At 33.8% G+C, this 21608-nt stretch overlaps 1 protein-coding gene across 1 annotated transcript; it reads left to right on the forward strand.

Annotated features, from left to right (window-relative positions):
- Positions 1-712: 712 nt before the first annotated feature.
- LOC136220595 (probable inorganic phosphate transporter 1-3) lies at positions 713-3306 on the forward strand. The gene is made up of 2 exons (XM_066008406.1): positions 713-761; positions 1491-3306. Exon 2 carries the CDS (start codon positions 1507-1509, stop codon positions 3121-3123), a length of 1617 nt encoding a protein of 538 aa, XP_065864478.1. The 5' UTR covers positions 713-761; positions 1491-1506; the 3' UTR covers positions 3124-3306.
- The last annotated feature ends 18302 nt before the right edge of the window (positions 3307-21608 follow it).

The raw sequence follows: 21608 nt of genomic DNA on the forward strand, positions 1-21608 counted from the left end.
CATGTTAAGCGGTCAGCGAACCAGGTGGCTCATGCTCTTGCACGAGCTTCTGGCTCTCAGTCTGATCCGTGTTCTTGGAAGGAACACCCTCCTCCTTGTATTGTTAATCTTCTTCCTTTGGAATTTTAATGAATTGTTTCTTTGTGTCAAAAAAAAAAAAAAAAAAAAGTCATTTTTGTTAGGGTTTACATATTTAGGACTTATCTCTACTTCCATAAATACTCATTCATAATTAATGATAATGTTAAGTTGCTCCATATTATTCTATATATATTAAAAAAAAATGTCTACCACTAAAAATTATAAATTTTAACCATTGCATTATTGTAATCTTGTAATCTCAATCATTAATAACAATATAATAATCAAGAATAAATAGCTAAATTTTAGCTATTTATTAAATATATGGTTAAACATAAAGTATTGATGGTTGAAATTTAGTATTAAACTGAAATGAGTTAAGAGAATCCAAATATTGGAATGCGAGAGTATAGAGTTTGGTAATGCAGTCATGAAATTGAAATCAGATGGAAAAATGAAGATGATAATGAGAACATAGAAGAAACAAGCAGTAATGAGTAGATTAGACGTTGAAGCAAGAGGTAGAATAAAAAAGAGAAGTCAAATTAAGAGAGGGTTGACTTGATATATAGGAATAAATAGGCATATCCCATTAGGATTCCCTTGTTACCCCTTAAATACCAGACCAGACCATACTTCTCCATATCCCACAATTCATTTCAACAACCGCCCTTCTTCTGGTTAGTTTCCAAACTTTCTTTTCTTTTGCATGAAATCATTTTAGATATATATCATAATGTCAGCCCTTTCTTGGATCTGCCGACTTTAATTATATACTATATGGATATATTCATTCTTATCATTGCACTAGGCATCATATCATATGCCAATTGTCTCCTGAATAATTTCATTACATATGCATGCTTCTAAGATAATTCATTAAATACTTCAAGATTTTTAGATTAATTTCATTAACATAACATTTGCCAGGTCAATACATGTATATATACTAACTTTAATAGCTTTGCTGTTACTTTCCTTTTTTTTCTTAAATATTTTGCTATTGTCTCAGATTATGCCTCTATATTTTCTTGTTCTAATGATCATATTCATTTTGGGATTTCAAATTTACAACCATTGGCTTTGATATCAATTTCATGTATTACTCACCTCAAAGTTAGCTAAAATAATATATAATAATGTTTCTCCCTAACACTTATCAATTAAACACCTGCAACTCTTACAATCCATGTCAAGAGAAGCAAAATCTTCTCCTAATTAATTTCCAATGGTTCGTTATTGTACAGCTGCCAAATTTCTTTTTATGCTGGCCAAATATAGAGTGACAGCTAATTTGATACATCATCTAGTATTTGAAAAGTCAAACTCCATAGCTCTAGTTTCTTTGAAAAGTAAGCAAAGTTAAGAAGCAAGTATTGAATGATAGTATCTATCTTGAGCTTATGCAGGAAAAGTGAAGGAGTGATGGCTGTAGGAGAACACTTAGGAGTGCTTACAGCACTCGATGTGGCTAAGACCCAATTGTACCATTTTACAGCTATTGTAATTGCTGGAATGGGTTTTTTCACCGATGCATACGATCTTTTCTGCATATCCCTTGTAACTAAGTTACTAGGCAGAATATACTACACAGATCTCACCAAAGACAAGCCTGGGTCCCTGCCCCCTAACGTCGCTGCTGCAGTCAATGGTGTTGCACTCTGCGGAACTTTGGCTGGCCAGCTCTTCTTCGGCTGGCTCGGCGACAAATTGGGTAGAAAAAAAGTCTATGGGATAACACTTGTTCTCATGGTCGTTTGTTCCTTAGCCTCAGGCCTTTCCTTTGGAAGTTCTCCAGAGGGTGTAGTTGCTACTCTTTGTTTCTTCCGATTCTGGCTCGGATTCGGAATCGGGGGAGATTATCCTCTTTCTGCTACAATCATGTCCGAATACGCTAACAAGAAGACCCGTGGGGCATTCATAGCCGCGGTGTTTGCTATGCAAGGATTCGGGATTTTGGGAGGTGGAATTGTAGCTCTGGTAATTTCGAGTGCTTTTGATCATCGATTCGAATCGCCTATCTATGCAGTTGACCGAGCAGCCTCACTCGCTCCACAGGCGGATTACGTTTGGCGTCTAATCTTAATGTTCGGAGCTCTTCCAGCTGCCTTAACTTATTACTGGCGTATGAAAATGCCTGAAACTGCACGATACACAGCCCTGGTCGCCAAAAACGCTAAACAAGCAGCTTCAGACATGTCTAAAGTGTTAAATGTGGAACTGGAAGTAGAGGAAGACAAGGTTATGAAAATAGGAGAAGAGCCAAACAATTCCTTCGGGCTATTCTCGAGGGAATTCGCCAAGCGCCATGGGCTTCACCTTGTAGGAACAACAACAACTTGGTTCTTATTAGATATTGCTTTTTACAGCCAAAATCTATTCCAGAAAGATATATTTACCGCGATCAATTGGATACCAAAAGCAGCAGAAATGAATGCAATTCACGAAGTTTATCGCATTGCAAGGGCTCAAACACTTATTGCTTTGTGCAGTACAGTTCCTGGATATTGGTTTACAGTGCTATTTATAGACTATATAGGAAGATTCGCAATACAACTAATGGGTTTCTTCTTCATGACAGTGTTCATGTTTGCACTTGCTATTCCTTACCACCACTGGACCTTGAAGCCTAACCGAATAGGGTTTGTGGCAATGTATTCATTGACATTTTTCTTCGCCAATTTTGGACCCAATGCCACAACATTTGTCGTCCCGGCGGAGATATTTCCGGCAAGGTTGAGATCAACTTGCCATGGTATATCTGCTGCAGCTGGAAAAGCAGGAGCAATTATAGGTGCGTTTGGTTTCTTATATGCTGCACAAAACCAAGACAAGACGAAGACGGATGCTGGATATCCCCCGGGTATTGGTGTGAAGAACTCTTTGATTGCTCTTGGTGTGATTAACTTTTTGGGAATGGTATTTACTCTTTTGGTACCTGAATCCAAGGGTAAATCGCTCGAAGAGTTGACCGGTGAGAATGAGGATAATGCCCCCGACGGAAATGCTGTCGTTGATACTGCTAGAACTGTTCCTGTGTGATTCTAATTGTTCAATCTTATATCTATCTCTTTGATTTTCAGATTATGTTTGTGTTATCTTATCTATCTCGTTGTTGTTTTCAATTGGGTTTTATGATTCAATTATATTATTTGGAATGCAATGTTAGTTTTTGGTTGTAAGTATAATAATAAGATAATTAAAAAGAAAAATCATTGATTTGTGCGGATTGGTGTTGACCGATAATATATGCGAATGGATTTTAGTGTTCGCCTTGCATAGTTTTCCATATCATAGTTTGTGAAGACGATAAATATATAAGTTATGGAAGTAGCCAACAAACTAATATTCATTGTGAACCCATTTTTAGGGTTTGAATTAATCCGCCTCTTAAATTCTTTCCCTATCCAATAAATAATCCTATAAATATTCGACAAACATGACTCTTTAAAATATCACTAATAATATAACATTTTTTTAAACTAATATTATAACATTTAAACTTTATTTTATGATATAAAAAAATTCTTTAACTTGAGGTATATTTACATTTAAGTACTAATTAAAAAAAATACAAATTAAAAAAATTTATTTAAAAAATTAACAAAATGATAATCTACATTTTGATTAGATAATTAACTTTTTTTTTTTTATTTGAACTTCAATATAAAGTTCAAAGACTTTAATTTGACCAAATGAAAGTTAAGGATCATAATGTTAATAATATTTTAATTCACAGGGCATAGATGAAGAATTTGAATCATCTCAAGTTGAGTTTTAACATAGAGAGATAAAATTTGATACATCTGAACAATCAATTACCAAATTAATGGTTGAAATTTGGGGAAAAAAAGAGAAAAATCACAATAATCAATGGTTGTAACTGTAGAGAGTAATAAACTAGGTTTTGTGTAAAGTAATTTCATTGATTAGAAAATATATTGATAAAGGTATAAATATACAGAGATGATTAAGGATCCGTTTATTTTATCTACAGTTTGTTGTTTGCTGTTACCGTTTGCTATTGGAAAAATCTGCTTTTAAAAAAAACAGATATTATCTGCTTTTGTAAAAGTCTATTTTTCAAGTGTAAAAAGGAAACAGGAGGTCACTAACCAAACACCTACAACTCTCTATTTTGAAGTGAAAAGATAAACAGGAGCCTGAAAATGAGCAGTCAAACACCCTTTAATTTTCTAGCTAAGAGTAAACCTCTAAAGTACAAATACTAACAAAATTAATCTCTAACTTTTAAAGGATATTAACAAATATATATACTAAAAAGATAGCAAATGATAACAACCAAGCTACATTTAGCAGATTTCCTAACCAAGCTTTTATCGAGTTTATCAATTAATGCGGTTATGTGTAAGCTTGGATTGCATTTTATGTTACATTAAGGGGGTGTTTATATAGCTTTTCGAAAGAGCATTTAGCATTTCACTCTAAAGGTCTGTTTGGTTCAGCTGTTAGCTGTTTGCAGTTAGCTAGTAGCTGTTTGCAGTTAGCTAATTGATAATTAGTATTTGATAAATTTACACAGAGTTATTGATGTTAATATATGAAAAGACAGTGGTGAAGCTCTTAGCCTAGTGGTTGAGAGCTTATCTATGCCTTGAGAGGTCATGGGTTCGAATCACATCCGGATTTGGTGGAGATTTTTCTTTCTTCTTTAATGTAAGCGCATTGCGCAAAAAAATTTTTTAAAAAAATATATGAAAAGACAAAAATGCCATATTCTTTAACAATATAAAATAATAATAATATAAATAAACATGTTGTACGAATATTGATAAAAAATAATCTAAATAATAGATAGTTCAAATTAATAATTATATAGATGTCTATATTATTATTTTTCAAATGCTAACATAGATAAATAAATAACTTTTACACCGGTTTCGTTTAAAAAATTATTTATTCCTCCATAGATTAGAAGCAATTTGATCTCTCAATTCATTCATCTAAGTTGTTTTAGGATCCTCATGATTTTCATTCATATCGATATAATTTAAAGTATTCAACGAGTCATGCGGCGAAAAATTAGGATCTTGATCGAAGCGGAAAAATGTTGGATCAGCTAATGATGTTCTTCGAATATAATTATGTAGTGACATTGATACAATCACAATATCTCTTTGTATATGAAACGAATACGAAGGCATCAATCGTAAAATTTTCCATATGGCTTTCCAAACTCCAAAAGTCCGTTCAATGCAAATTCTAATAGACGAGTACCAACGATTGAAAGTCTCTTTAGACCCTCTTGGTTGACCACCACGTTAAAAATCAGAAAAATGGTATCTTATTCCTTTGTATGGTGCAAGATATCCTTCAATTTGTGGATATCCAGCATCAACTACATAATACTTTTCTACATATATATCATCGCGATATCATAAAAAAATAGTATAGTGTACATATAAAATTATCTATTAATAAACTAAAGTATTATTTCGTTATTTTTATATAGTTAAAATACTAATAGATAAAAAAAATTACGATTATGCCTGAAGGAGGCTTAGGAAAATTTACTTCTTTTTTATGAATAGCGTGTTGAAATATTCATCCATCATGAGTAGTGCTTTCCCAACCAGCCAATACAAAAATGAATAACATGTCAAAGCTACAGGCAGCCATGATATTTTGTGTAGGCACACATTTTCTACCAATAAATCGAATTAGGTCTTTCTTTTTACACAAGTTGGTACATGAGTTCCATTAATTGCTCCAATACAATCCTATATAAATTTCGTTAATGAAAATTATAATATTAAACATACGATGATAAGAAAAAAAAATAAACTATAAAAACTATGGTATTACCTCAAAATATGGCATATATCTTTCATCGTTGAGAATTTCTGGAGGTGTTGCTGAAAACGTTGGATCTTTAGGCTTTATTAAGTCAATTGAGAATTGTATCATCGTCCTTAATACTTCATGAAAAATCTTGCTAACCGTCTCACCAGAGTGTTGAAAGCCTTCTTGAACAATCCGATTTGAAGCTCCATGAGTAAGAATGTATAGAAATATACAAACTTTTTCCAAATTTGACATTCTGTTTGATTGAACTAATCCACACTTTTTTTCAAGATCATCACTGAGATTTATCAATGTACGTTTGTCCATTCTAAACATATTAATACATCTCTTTTCATTCCTTCTCATTATTTCTAACAATCACATATAACCTGTTTGAAGTGAATCCATATATGGTTCTTTTATAATATATCTCAAATAATGTTGGATAACAAATTCAATATTATACATCGTTATTCTCCAAATATTATCATCATCAATAATGATCTTATGCACAATATCCATATCTATGAAGGAAAAATAAAAATAATTTTCAAAAATAATTTTTTAATATAAATCTAAAATAATATCATTAAGGTAAACAATGTTTACATAAATCCAAATTAAATAAAATACCAACAATTATAAAAGTACTTATGCACAAAAAAAAAAATCAAATATAAAAGATAACATACAACAAGTCTTCTAGCCACTTGGTTTCCACACGCCCCCTTTATATAAGTCAAAATACTGCTGAATAAATTCAAGCTTTTCATCACCATCCTAAAGTGCATTGTACATTTGCCTCAGTGATTTTTGAGCAAACAAAATCATGCAAAAAGCACGAAGTTTTGTACCTTTAACTATTTGTCGTATAGTCAACACATCTTTCATAACCTCTTTAGTAGAACAACCAGATTGATCTCCAAGCATTTCACGCAAGACGAGAGTTTTATCCTTAATACAATTGTTCATTCTTTCATTCATTTCTCTAAAAACATCAGTAATTTCTATGGTACTCATTTTCTTTTTTCTCTTATTATCATTCTTTTTATTTGTTGAAGTATCTATAGCATTCTCTGATCTTTTTTGTTTCCTCAAAAGTTCCTAACTATCAACAATCGGAGTGGATGAACCTCCTAAAATAGAATTTTGATTTATTATCTTTTCTATACTATCTTCAAAATCTTCTTCTTCTAAATCATCATCATTTACCAAATGAATCACATGATCATAAATCAGATCATCTTCATTATCATCCCGCATCATTCTAGAAGAAGGTGCATATGCATATGCATATTCACCAGTAGTCATAGTATCCATAAATATAATTGGATATTTTTCATAAACGTCTTGTCTAATTTCTTTCTCACGTAATTTTGCAAAATCTTTATTTTCCTATGAATTACAAAAAAAAAACCTATTCATAATTTAACAAATTAACTTAAATTTTATAATACAAAAAGTTTAGATTCGACTTACTTCTATCTTTCAATTCCAGCACTCATCAGAAGCAATAATTGTACCTCTAACAGGAACCCATCCTAATCCAGTCTTTTTTCCGTTTAAGTCACTCCATAATCTCCATTGTTTTTTCATAGTATCCCATGTACTTTTTAATTGAGTTCTAGTAAATTGTATGCCCACGGCTTTCAATTCATTTTCTACCCATAACCATCCATTGTTACCCCATGTCACATATGCATGTAAGAACAAGAAATTAAAGGACTGAATTGACTCTTTGCCTTATAGTTAATTACATTTATTGTAGTTGTTCTGTATTGAAACTCTGTTAGTTATTCTGTCACTATGGCGTTTATTAGTTAACGGTAGAATTTGTTATGCCAGCTATTGTATTCCAGCCACATAACCGTTTGCCTTGTCGTTTTCCTTATTTAGAGAAAGGACTGATTGGGATCTGTTTGTCAGGGAAATTAGTAAGCGATTTCAAGATACTGAAAACGCTGATGTAGTAGAGCAGATGCATAAACTCTATCAAACTTCCTCAGTTCTTCAGTACCAAGAACAGTTTGAAGAGCTGAAATTAAAAATGGAAAAGATCCATCCGAAAATTCAAGAGCCTTTTTATGTTTCTTCCTTTATTGCAAATCTCAAACTTGAACTTAGCTCTGCAGTCCGTTATCATGAACCTACAAATATATACTCTGCCATTAAACATGCCAAATTTAAGAAAACCCATTTGAAGGAAGTCATGGAGTCTTTAAAACCAAAACCAACCATAAAACCTACCTATTCGCCCAAACCTTGGCAAACCACCACACCTTACAAACCCAATTCTCCTGCTGGAAACTATACTCACCCCAAATCAACCAATACTAAACCTAATTCACCCCTTATGCCTTACAAAAATGTCTCTAGTGCTCGTTGGAGGTGTGGAGAGAAGTATTCTCTTGGACACCAGTGTGCTACTAAGAAACTTAATGCGATTAATGTAGAAGATATTCAGCAGGAAAAAGGGGAAGAGAGTAGTGAAGAACATGAACTTATACCAAAAGGAATGGAGGAGCAAGTTACTCTCTCCATTCATGCCCTAGATGGAGGAATGGCAGACAATACTTTCAGATTGAAAGGCATGATCAACAAACGCATGATAATGGTGTTGGTGGATAGTGGAAGCACTTATACCTTCTATTGAGCGATTTCCGCAAGTGCACAGTATACGCTTGTAGTAATAAAAGATATCGATCCCACAGGGAACGTTTTTTTAACAAAAACTTATTTTGAATTGGTTAAATATACTTTTAAGGTTTATAATATGGAAAATCGTTAAATCGGATTTGGTTTTGAAATTGCTAGAATGAGAATTAGATTAGAGTATAAAAATGTTAGAAAATATTTCTGATTTAGGAATAAATTTACAAAACATGATTGTTTAGTTCTTTAGAAAAGTAAACAAGTGTATTCATTTGCATTAAGCAAAGAAAACAACTTTAAACTTTGTATAAATTATAACGATGAAATAAATGATGGAACCTCTAATTTTTAGGCTTTGAACTGTAGTCAATCCTCCTACGGTCGGGTTAGATCGCTACCTTAACCAAATTAAAACTCTTCCGAGATAATAATTTGTCTAAGTGTTCAACAAAGTTTCCTTGTAAAGATTTTGAATTAAACTACGTTTTAATGAAAACACCGGCAATCCACTTCGAATCCTTTACCAAAGTGCTGTATGAAAATCTATCGAATAGAACGAACTTTATTAGATGAAACATAAATTTGATACAAGTTTACAGAGAACAAGGAGCATGAAAACATTCGACGGCGTGCAAGTGAACGGGTTGTTAATCCTTTCCTTGGGTTTCGTTAGAGTTTGTCAGACTCAGGGGCGGATTCTCTACTCAATCTTCTCGCTGTAACTTCGTAATAGGTATACGGTCGGCCTCTACCAAAATGTAAACTAATATGAACAAATCTAAACGCTACTGTGTTTGTTATTATTGAATAAACAATGTGTGTACACCATAATGCTTTTTACAGAAACGAACTTCTAATCTATGACTCATTTCTGAGTCAAAGTTTCTGCATAACCCTTGCACTAATCTTAAAATCCAACTCTCTCTATATTGTTTTTTCAACTCTCCATCAACTCTTTATTTATAGATGTTGAAGAGTCGTGATTGAAGTGTCGTGTTCGTTGTGGAGAGACGTTTCTATCCACCCGAACAAACGCCTTTCTTGGATTTTAAACATGTGTTTTTTGTGCTTGGCAGAATTTCTGCTCTTACCGAGAATGGAAATTCTCGATCGAGAATGGGGAATTGATTTTTTAGCCTTCAAACGAAAGGGAGGGAGAGCTGGACGCCGCGTGTCGCGATCGAGAATTTGGGATTCTCGATCGCGGCCCACAAATTCTCTACCGAGAATTTGGATTCTCAACCGAGAATATGAATTTTTCTCCCGTTTCTGACTTCGTTCTCGTCTTCCTTGTATTGGTGTGCTGATTTCTTTGTCTTTTGGCTCCTAACTTAGTGTTTTCCTTCGTTTTTGACCTCTTTTTGTTCCTATTTGGATTTTACCAAATATTTAGGTACCTTGCATGAAAGAAACATATTCGAATGTAAAAGTACTCTAAATAGATATAAACAGCACGAATTCATAGTAAAAACTGATGTAAATATTAATGATATTTTAGGTATATTTTGGGCTTAACACCTTCTTAGATCAGCAGTTGGCAATATCTGAGAAACTACCTCTAGTGCAGATTCCACCTGTGGCAGTCACAGTTGCTGATGGCAGATAGCTTTTGGTTAACACCAGATGTGAAGATTGTTCATGGACTATGCAAGGAATGAACTTTTCCTTCCCTCTCAGAACTCTCGAGCTAAAAGATTATGACATGATACTGGGATCGGATTGGATGAAGCAACACACACAAGTGACCTTTGACTTTGAGAGTCACATGCTACTGATTCATAAGAATAAAAATGAGATTGTTCTTAATGGCATTCGTAGGGAGATGAAGTTGAAGGCTATGATATTGAAGTCTCTCAACCACATTGTCTCTAAGAAGTGGAAGGGAGTGACTTCCAAACTGTTTCTCATGTTAGTTGCACCAGTGCAGGAAGAATCAGTTCAAGAAACTGATCTGCATCAGTTACCTCCTGAATTTCAGCCTTTAATTATGCATTATAAGTCTATTTTTCAGCCCCCCCACCAAACTTCCACCCTATAGATCGCATGACCATTCAATACCACTGAAAAATGGCACTGATCCAGTTAATTTAAGACCCTACAAGTATTCACATTACCAAAAGAATGAGATAGAGAGGTTGATTACTGAAATGTTAGACAATGGGGTCATTCAACCTAGCAAAAGTCCATATGCATCCCCTGTCCTACTAGTTAAAAAGAAAGAGGGAACCTGGAGATTTTGTGTGGACTATAGAGAGCTTAATAAGACGGATCAGGATAAAATGTGTTTTAGTATTCTTTGATGACATTCTCATATATAGTTCATCTATTGAGGAACACTATAAGCATTTACATATGGTATTTGAGCTGTTGGCACAACATCGGTTGTTTGCTAAAGCTTCCAAATGTGATTTTGGCACATCACATATAGCCTATCTAGGGAATATTATTTCAGCTGCATGTGTTGCTACTGGCCCTTTGAAAATTTCTGTTATGGTCAACTGGCCTGTTCCTTCTATTCTAAAGGGGCTCAGAGGGTTTCTAGGCCTCACTGGCTATTATAAAAGGTTTATTAAGGGTTATGGGGAGCTCAGTAGACCTTTAACAGATCTCTTGAAGAAGGATCAATTCTGCTAGAGTGAACAAGCTACATTGGCCTTCAATAACCTCAAGCAGATAATGACTACTGCTCCTGTTTTGGCTCTACCATTGTTCCAATCACCACTCTTACTCTTGTCAAAGATGGTGAACTCTACATTGAACCGGCTAAGGTCTTGAATACTCGCTATACTTATATTGATGGTGAGTCTGTTTTTCAGTTGTTGATACAGTGGGTTGGGATGCCTAGCATCAATGCCACTTAGGAGCCAGAATTTATGCTTCATGCTCAACTTCCTGAATTCATGCATTCTTGGGGACAAGAATGTGCTCTTGGGGGAGGCATTGTCATATATGCGCATACGAACAAGAAATTGAAGGATTGAATTGACTCTTTGCCTTATAGTTAATTACAGTTATTGTAGTTGTTCTGTATTGTAACTCTATGAGCTATTCTGTCACTATGACGTTTATTAGTTAACGATAGAATTTGTTATGCCAGCTATTGTATTCCAGCTGCATAACTGTTTTCCTTGTCGTTTTCCCTATTTAGAGAAAGGACCTCTGTACGAATCTATTATGCAAATGATTAATGAATTCCTTCATTCATTCTCTCTAAATTCTCTCTTCCTTACCTCACTATTCTTTTCCTCTAAATTCTTTCAGTCAGAAACCTAGACCTGACACCCCATCCCCCACCGCTCCTTTTTCCTAAAGTAGTGCCTCGAATAGAAATTTCAAGAGAAACGCATGAAATTGTTCATTGGTCCATTTAATTCTTTCAATGTTAATCTTATCTTCTTGACTCATAGTGCTACCTATAATTAAAAAAAGTACAATGGTTTGAATATACCAATCTTATTAAATTGCCTTCACCAAGTACTCTAACATAGGAAATAACACTATGCCAAAACCCTCTTCAGACGACGGTTAAAAACCGTCGTCCCGCGAGGTATAAATCTGTCACGGGGCTCTCTGCCGTCTATTTCACCTTCAGACGACGCTCAGGTTCTGTCATGTTTCGTCATCACACATGACATTAACCTATTTTCTTACTGTCATCTTTCCCTTGTTACGATGCAGCTTATTTATTACTGTCGTCACCTTTAATGTCATCACATGACATTCTGACAATTAAAACCGCTAGGTTAGCGTGTGGGAAATTGGCATATTTAATTTGAGATGGCAGTTTGTATAATAAATTCTGCTGTTATAGCCTGTTTAGATGGCACGGGTCTTAATCAACCATGTCAAAGGAGTTTTTTTCATATGACAGAAACATTTTTTTAATGTCTTTTTATTGCTGTTTAGATGATATTTTTAAAAATTAAAATGTCACTTTATGCCTTCTTCTTCGTTTGAATTTCTGGTTTTTATACCTGAATACAGAAACATTCTAAAATATGAAGATTAAATTCTGTATAACAATGGTTTCAATTTTATTAGAGACCAATACTCATAATATGTTTACATTTGTGCCTAACGTCAATCCATATCTTGAATAACCAATACATTTCTGAATTAAAACACAAAAATAATAACCAATATCTTCAATAAGTCAATCCATATCTTGGAGTAATAATTAGGCTTATAATCCCAAAGGTCTTGCTATCTGCAAAAGCCAAGTAGGTCATTAATATTACACACAACCCTAAACTCAGTAGTAATTACGTGACCCTTCCCCTAACACGACCTTTCATTTACCACAATCATATCACTATAAATATATGCATCATAATTCAGAATCATACCTTCAACAGCCAGAAAACTTACCAACAATGGATCCCCTTGTGGAAACTCCAGGAGAAATAATTGCTGACTTGAATAAGTTGTACATGGAGAACCCAGAGTGGCTTCTAGCCATCAATGGTACGTATGTCAATCCATAGTTGTTCTGTAACCCTTCCTGGTTTCTTCTATGTATTTCTAATGATTCTTCTTGGGTGATAACGTACAGGTCCTCTCGATGGTAACTTCTTCAAATGGTCGATCAGAATGAAAGGCCCCCCAATACACCCCATATGAAAGGGGTGTATTTGAAATCAGAATCATCTACCATCCGGATTTCCCAAACAGACCTGCAAGAGTAATCTTAACTCAGATCAGTAAGATATAATCACTTATATGAAACATACACTAATACATCTCTCCTCTTATTCTCAGTTTTGTTTCCGGAATAGGATATATCATCCTAACGTGGCTCCTCAAGGGTTGATTCATCTTCCCCGTATCCTTAATAACTATCGCTTTTCCACTTCCACGGTATAATACAACCATTTATCTATTTCATTTGATAAACATACAACATCATATTTTTCTTCTAATTATTCTATGCATTTTGTAGTGTCTGTGGCACATATATGATCTACTTCTACAGCCCCACAGTGAGGAGCCATTTCCTAGGCAAGAAGCAGTTGCTGAGCAATACCGCAACAACAGGGAAGAGTATAAGGGGATCGCCCGGATATGGACTGAGGAGTATGCAAAGTGTATATGAGGGCGTCCAAATCTCCTAAACTATCTTGGCTAAGAGAAAGGAGAATCGGAAGGCAATGTGAGCTCCAAATATGATTCTCATTCCAATTCCAAATTTCCTTTCTGTAGTCAAAATAGTTAAGGAGCTTTGGACCTTTAATTCCCCCCCCCCTTTTAACGTAGAGCTTTGTGCTCCTAAACTGACCCTTTTATAATGCTTCTTCCACTTGGTAATGAGGGTTATGATGCTGTCACCACAAGGGACTCTGTTTGTGCTGAATATGAAGGGTGTTCAAATCTCCTAAGCTGTCTTGACTAAGTGAAAGGAGAATTGAAAGGCAATGTGATATCCAAATGTGGTTCTCATTCCAATTCCAAATTTCCTTTCACTAGTCAAAACAGCTAAGGAACTTTGGACTGTCAATTACAACCGAAAGGCAACACTCATCCCCCTATTTGTAATATAACGTAGAGCTTTGCTATTCAGTTTGTATGTATATGCAAGTAGACTAAACTGGCCCTTTACAATGCTCCTTCCACTTGGGTTGTACTCGTGGTACTCTAAACTTGGTAATGAGGTTTATGATGTTGTCAAAACAATGGACTCTGTTTGTGCTGAATGCATCATAAACCTATCGACATATTTAATGTTGTCGTTATAATATCAAACCGAGTGGAAAGGAACATAGTAAGAGTATGGCCAATGCACATACATAACCCTTTATGTAGAGCTTGTTATTCAGTTCGTATGTATGTATATTCTATTTAATCAAAATATATCTTATCATTTGCAAGCCATATCAGTACATGCAATTAGCCTAAATTTACCCTTTAATACATGCTTCATACATGCTTCATAAACGAATTGCATTCAGAATCCTTACTTATCATTTCAAATAAAAATGAGCCAGTTGAGTTCATAACATTTTCAGCTTTAAGAGTATGCCTAACATGCTATAACAAGTAGACAACTTATTTAAGTAGACATGTATATTCAAGTGAACATGCTATAACAAGTAGACAACTTATTCGTGCATGTCTATTCCTTACTTATTCAAGACAACTTATTCCTTACTTATCATCATAGGTCATGTTCAATTTCAAAAAGAGTATGGTGATATCTTATCATTTGCAAGCCATATTAGTACATGCAATTAGCCTAAATTTACCTTTTAATACATGCTTCATACATGCTCAATGACCCTTTTACAATGTTCCTCGTACACATACTCATACAGAACCTCAAACATAAACATCAACAGAACATCATAGATAAACATGTTTCTTACACATACACATACTCAATCACTTATAGCAGTATAACTCATAGGTGTAAGAGTAGTGCCAATCTCAATGAACATTCAAAGCTTTAGAGTATGCCTAATCAGCCACATGCTTAATGACCCTTTTACAATGTTCCTCTAATATTTGATGCATGATTAATAAGCTACATGCCCAAATGAACAATCGTACACATACTCATATAGAACCTCAAACATAAACATCAACAGAGCATCATATATAAGCATGTTTCATACACATACACATACTCAATCACTTCTAGCAGTATAACTCATAGGTGTAAGAGTAGTGTCAATCTCAATGAACATTCAAAGCTTTAGAGTATGCCTAATATGCCACATGCTTAATGATCATTCATACATAAACTCTATGAGTCCTAGCTTCCTAAACAGTTATATCTAACCAATCAGTTCATACCAATTATTTCATCATCACCCAAAACATCATACATATATGTAATCGTTCAGTTCAAACCCACATAACAATATATACACTAAATCAGGCTAGTTTCCTAAATCAATGAGTTCTAGGTTCCAAAACAGTACATCAAACATACACAATCACTTCTAAAGGCATGACCAATCAATTCAAACCAACATAACATTAACATATATTCAGTAAGTTAAAGAAATCTTCCCATATGCTAAAGGCATGAACCGATTGATAATCTCTTCAGCCAGCCTTCCCATGTACTGAAGCATTCTTACTATCCCTGCAAATAGTGTTCAAATAAAAAGGAATCAGATGAGTTCATACCATCTACTATATCAGGCACTGTCTTGCCCTAGATTAAAAAAGATAAAGACCCAAGCTTTACAGCAGTGAATCTAAATACAATAAAATCAATGTAGCTAAGCGAGAGATCTAAACCTTTCAATGATAGGTCTGAAAATCACAAGATCCTTATACCAGCTGCTGAAATCGACATACACAAAAGTAAATCGGATGAGAAAAAGATAGAGTAAGGAACAATGATACATCTAGGAACGAAGAAAATATGGCTAACCAGTATCGTGTTTCGAGCTCACCCAGTGATTGCATGTTCAACTCAACCATGGAGATAGAGAGGGATGAGAGGGATGAAGCTTGCATAACCTAAATCGGGGTTTGGGATTGAGAGAGGGTTTATATATCAGCTGAAATTTCAGTCAAATGATATAGAGCGCCTAAAATTTGGTATGGCCGCGTAAGTGAAATTTCATTTGCCGCTTTTTTGTTTTCGGCATACAATGACATTCATTTATTAGAAGTGTCATCTGTTGAGCGCATCAAATTTAACGAAAACGCGCGTTTTCTTTGGATGACAGGATTCTGTAATCGTAATGTCATCTGAGGATCGAGCGTATTTTTTATTTCGCCTTAAGATGACATACAGTTAAAATACTGTCACGAAAAATATTCAGACGACACGAAAACAACTGTCTATCATGTATCTTGTGTCATGTGAAAGGGAAAATGGCATAGTGTAACACAATTAATACCATGTTAAAGACACAAAATAAAGTATTAAATTTCTCTCATGTTTTACATCAGACCCTTACAAATTAATGAGCCCCATCCCACCATGCGATCATGTAAAGTTTGAGGTTAAGGAATACAGTAGGTAAGAATTATTAAGAAAAGATCTTGAACAATGGCATATTAAACATAGGAAAGACAATCATAATGCACAAGTCATGGAAATCAGAGTTTTGTATTCAGTTAAGGTTTACTTTCTTCACTTGATATCTAGGTTCTAAATTTTCAGTACATATCCAAGGCATAAAAAAAATATATATTATATAAGAAGAATGTTGACATTTTTGTAGAAAAAGAATTAGCAAAGAGAAAGAATTAGCAGGGAGAAAGAAGAATAAAAGAAGAAAATAATAAGTAGGAGTGTAAATATAGAGATTTGACTAACCTTTAAGTTCTAAACTGGCTTAAAAAGAAACCGATTTCTTACTGTAGTCTGCAACAATACCCACTCCTAAGAAATCTAGCCACAATGCAGATGAATGATGGTTAACGATTGGAGCATTCTGATTTATTGAATCTGATTTTATACTTGGAAAGATCAATCCTTGTAAGGTTAGGATTAGACCTCGGCATGGGCCGGGCTCCGACCGGGCCTGTCGGGCTTGTGATAAAACTTGATAAGCCCAACCCAAGCCCACACTAATTAGAGTCGGGCTCGGGCGGGCTCGGGTCTAAAAAAGGAATTCCAAGCCCGCCCGCCCAAGTCCATATCTATATTAAAAAAAAATCAATTAAAATAAAATACTCACTTTTTTTAATAAAAAATAATAAACATAATAGTTAATAAGTCTTAGAAAATTATAATAAACTAATAGTTAAATTCAAAATAAAATTACAACATAACAATAAAAAATAGATAGAGTTAGAGAGTATATATATGAGACATTTAAATAAATATTAAATTTATAAATGTATATATAGATAACGGGCCGGACCGGGCCAGGCCCGACGGATATTTATATAGCCCAAACCCGTCCATTTTCTAGGCGGGCTTATTCGAGCTTGGGCCAGGCCGGGCCTGACACTAATTTTATATATCCAGACCCGGCTAAATGGGCCTGGGCTCGGATCGGACGGGCGGGCTCATCGGCTCATGGCGAGGTCTAGTTAGGATTAATAGGTCATATAGAATTTGAATTAAGATGAAAGTAGAAATTGAATCCTTTTAAAAGCTAAACACGGATGAAACAGAAAATTTCACATTTGATTGAATGGGGTCTGTCATTTTCTAAAAATTTACTAGTTGTTTTTATAATAAGATTTAGGATTTTAAGGACAATATTTATGAACTTTTTTTTAGTGAAACTATATTACTTACGCACATTATATTTTATTTGTTGAATTGTTTGAATGATATTATGGTTGAAATATTTAATATTTATATATTTTAAAAATATACCTTATAACATTCAAAAAAAAAAAAATATATACCTTATAAATATATGTGTTTTTATACGTGTTTTAAAATATAGTATAATATATATTTTAATTGAATTTAAATAAAATTTTATTGATTTATAACTAAAAAATATAAATAATGGCTATTTCCACCTGACCACCGCTTAGGGCTTGTTTGGATGGAGGTATTTTAAAGTAAGTGAGGGTAAGTGAGGGTAGCTAATCTTTGTTTGTTTTGATGTGTAATTGAATATAATAGTAAGTGAGGGTAGGTGAGGTGAAATTTTGTTGATTTTCTTTACACCCCAAATTGGAGGGTAGGGAGGTGATAGATTTTTCTTTTCAGAAATTTCACTCTATATTTTATTTTAAAATAAGACATTGTTTGGATATAAAAGTAATTTTATATATAACTTACCTTACTTTACTTTACCTTACCATCAAACCAAACACAATTACATTATTAAACCATCACTTATCTTACCTTCTATCCAAACATAACAAATTATTTCATTAACTTCACCTACCTTACCCTACCTTAGTTTACTTTAAAATACCCCCATCCAAACAATGCCTAAGTTGTAGGGTTTGAGTATTTGGCATGGAGAGTTGTGCGAGGTTAGTTTCTCTGCTTCCGTTTTAACTTTCCTGTTGACTTTGACTCTAATTAAGTAGATTCTTTTAGTGGGCTGCTATATATCGCACCCAAATTTCGGTCCACCGCCCATTTTTGACATATTTGCCCTCCTCACTTTTTCTAACAAAAAATTAAAATTTTCTCAAATCCTCTCTACCTTCTTAGGTTTCTCAAATTTCTCCACATTTTTAGCCTGAACGGGCAGCCTGCTCGTTTCACCATGGGTGGAAACGGGCAGCGCGTACTGCCCGTTCCGTTGGTGGAACGGGTGGCGCGTACTGCCCGTTCCCTAGGCCGAACGGGTAGTTCATCCGTTCGGCCTACGGAGCTAGAGTACGCTCTACCCGTTCAGGCAAAAACCGAAAAAAAAATTTAAAATTAATCAGACACGTATTTAAGAATCGTAATATTTTCTCGTGTTCGAAATCATTATCTTCGGGAATGCTTGGGTCCATTTTGGATCCATTTTTGTAAAATCCGGGATTTGTGCTCGGGAGAGAGAGCTTTTAAGGTTTTGGATGAAATAAAATGGGAAGGGCAAATATGTCAAAAATAGGCGGTGGACCGGAATTTAGGTGCGGTGAATAGCAATACCCTTCTTTTAAGTGAACAAGGCAGGAACTCAACCATCCACTTACACTTCCGGGGTGTTTGTTATAAAGGATTTAGGAGGTGAGATAGGGATAAAAAAAATACGAGATAAGTTATTTCGTGTTTGTTTGGGAGATAGAAGAGTGAGACAGACGAGAGATAAGCCTCTTATCTCTCAAATCCTATACCCAAGAAGGGGATAGTATAAGAAAGTGGAATAAGCTACTACGATTCTAATAGAATAGAAAAATTCATCTAATCCCTCAATTTAATGTTATGCAGTTTAAATAAGGTTAAAATAGTAAAATGTATTATTTTATTACTATCTCTATCCCACATACCAAACATTGAATAATAATTTTTTACTATCATATTTTTATCTCTATTCCAACCATTTATCCATATCTTATCCCAACCTTTATCCTTATCTCTATCCCAGTAGAATACCAAACGTCTCGTTGAATCAATTTCTTTTTGAATGAAATACCATTGGATAATATAATGCTAACACTTTGAGGTTCTCAAACATGGAATCCAATTTTTTTTTATTATAGGTGTCATGCGTAACATTTATACACTAAAACAAAAATGGAAAAAAAAATATGATTTTTTAAAAAATTTATTAATATTTAATGCTAATTTAAAGACATTATATTAAAAAATAAAAATTTAAGAGAATAAAAATACATTTTTAATGATGAGTATATACAATTACATAAATTTCGGTATATATATACTTCATAAACTTTATTAAAACTATGTCGATTAAATTTGAAATTAAAAAATAAGTTTTTTTATGTAAATAACTAGGGACAATTTGTACTTTCATCTACAAAAACACATGGAAGGACGAAAGAGTTGATTAAAATACAACTCAAGGACCTTATAATAATAGGATGGACCCGGTCTTTATTAAGTTCCCCTTTGAACCTAGCATAATAAAAAAATAACTAACAGGCTTAGAAGACTAGCAGTTCTACTAAGAGGATAAGAGTGAGTTGGCAAAGGCTATTCTTTCTTATCATTCCTTCCCTGGATCTGACAGTGCTAAGTAAGCCTAAATAACATTACCAGTAATTCGAGGCAAGCGCATAAGAGAGCTAGCTTGTATAAGAGTCATAAGAGGACTAAGAATAAGAAAGGTCCAACTCGTACTAAAGCTATCGGTACTACTCTTCCTAAATTCCTAACGTGGATAAGGCGTCTCCTATGTTTACCGTGTCTAACAGTAAGATCAGCTCTCCCCTAAATAGCTAGATAATCTCCCAGGCAAGCTAGTTCTTTAGCAAAATCAGTCTTCTTTCAAGCAAGCTATGAATAAGAGAGATAGGTCAAAGGTAAAGGACCTACTAGTATGTTAAGCAAAAACATAAGGATTTAATAATTATTTACCCTTTTTTTATAAGATGTGTAAAAATACCTCTAATGTGTTGGGTCAGGAGCAATTTTACTTATAACGTCTAAAATAGTGCAATTTTATTCGTAACTTTGGCAGCCAAGAGCAATTTTACACCTAACGTTCATAAGTTGGGTCAATTTCAAACATTATTATAAAGCACATATATTTTGTTCCTTATTCTTTACTAATTGCATATCAGTTGGTTCTATAAAAAATATTTCATATTTTTTTGTATTTAATAATAGAATTCGAGATTAATATTTTTCAATTTGGCTAAATATTTAATTTTTTTTTGTCTAACTCGCAAAAACAAATAGTATATTTTTTTTTATAAAATTCAGGTTTGATCATATGTTTGTGATTTGTTATTAATGAGTGATAAAATAGCGTACAAATATAAAGCTAAGATTACAAGATTCATAACCGAAAAAATAGTTTATTAAATAATTTCTCAAATTGCTCTTAACTGCCAACATTAGAGATAAAACTGCACCATTTTAAATATTAAGGGTCTGTTTGGTTCAGCTGTTAGCTAGTAGCTGTTAGATGTTTACAGTTGCAGTAAGCTGTTAGCTGTTGCTGTTAACTGTTTGTTAATGATTGTTTAATTACTTGTGTTCGGTAAAATTATACTGAACTATTGCTGTTCGGATTTAAAATGTCTAAAATAGACTTGTTTTAAATTAGGGATAAGTACAAAAAAATGTCTGTGGTATACACTTTTTGCAAACTCGAACCTGTGGTATATTTTTTTGCAAACAGAGGTATGTGTTACAGGCCGTTAGCAAACAGAGGCTAAATTGACTAACGGTGTTAAAATTCAAAGAGAAAAGAGTTAATTTGGTCCTTATCTTTATTTATTTTATAAATTAACCCTCTAATTATCTAATTATCACAAATAACCTCCAAAATCAAAAATAAAAATAAAAAATACCATCTTTACCATCTTCTTCTTCTTCTTCTTCTTCTTCTTCTTCTTTTTTTAATTTTGATTCCAGAATTTTGGAAAATTCCAAAAATTCTGGACAACGTCTGAAATCCAGACGTTCATCATGTCTGGATTTCAGACGTCCAGAATTTCTGAAATTTTCCAGAATTCTGGAAAATTTCTGGAATTTCTAGAGTCAAAATTTTGAAAAAAAAATAGAAGAAAAG

This window comes from Euphorbia lathyris, chromosome 2 (genome assembly GCF_963576675.1).
Source record: "Euphorbia lathyris chromosome 2, ddEupLath1.1, whole genome shotgun sequence".
Lineage (NCBI taxonomy): Eukaryota > Viridiplantae > Streptophyta > Magnoliopsida > Malpighiales > Euphorbiaceae > Euphorbia > Euphorbia lathyris.

Coding starts and splice junctions, on each gene's coding strand:
- LOC136220595 (XM_066008406.1), top strand. CDS start 1,507: ATGGCTGTAGGAGAACACTTAGGAGTGCTTACAGCACTCGATGTGGCT.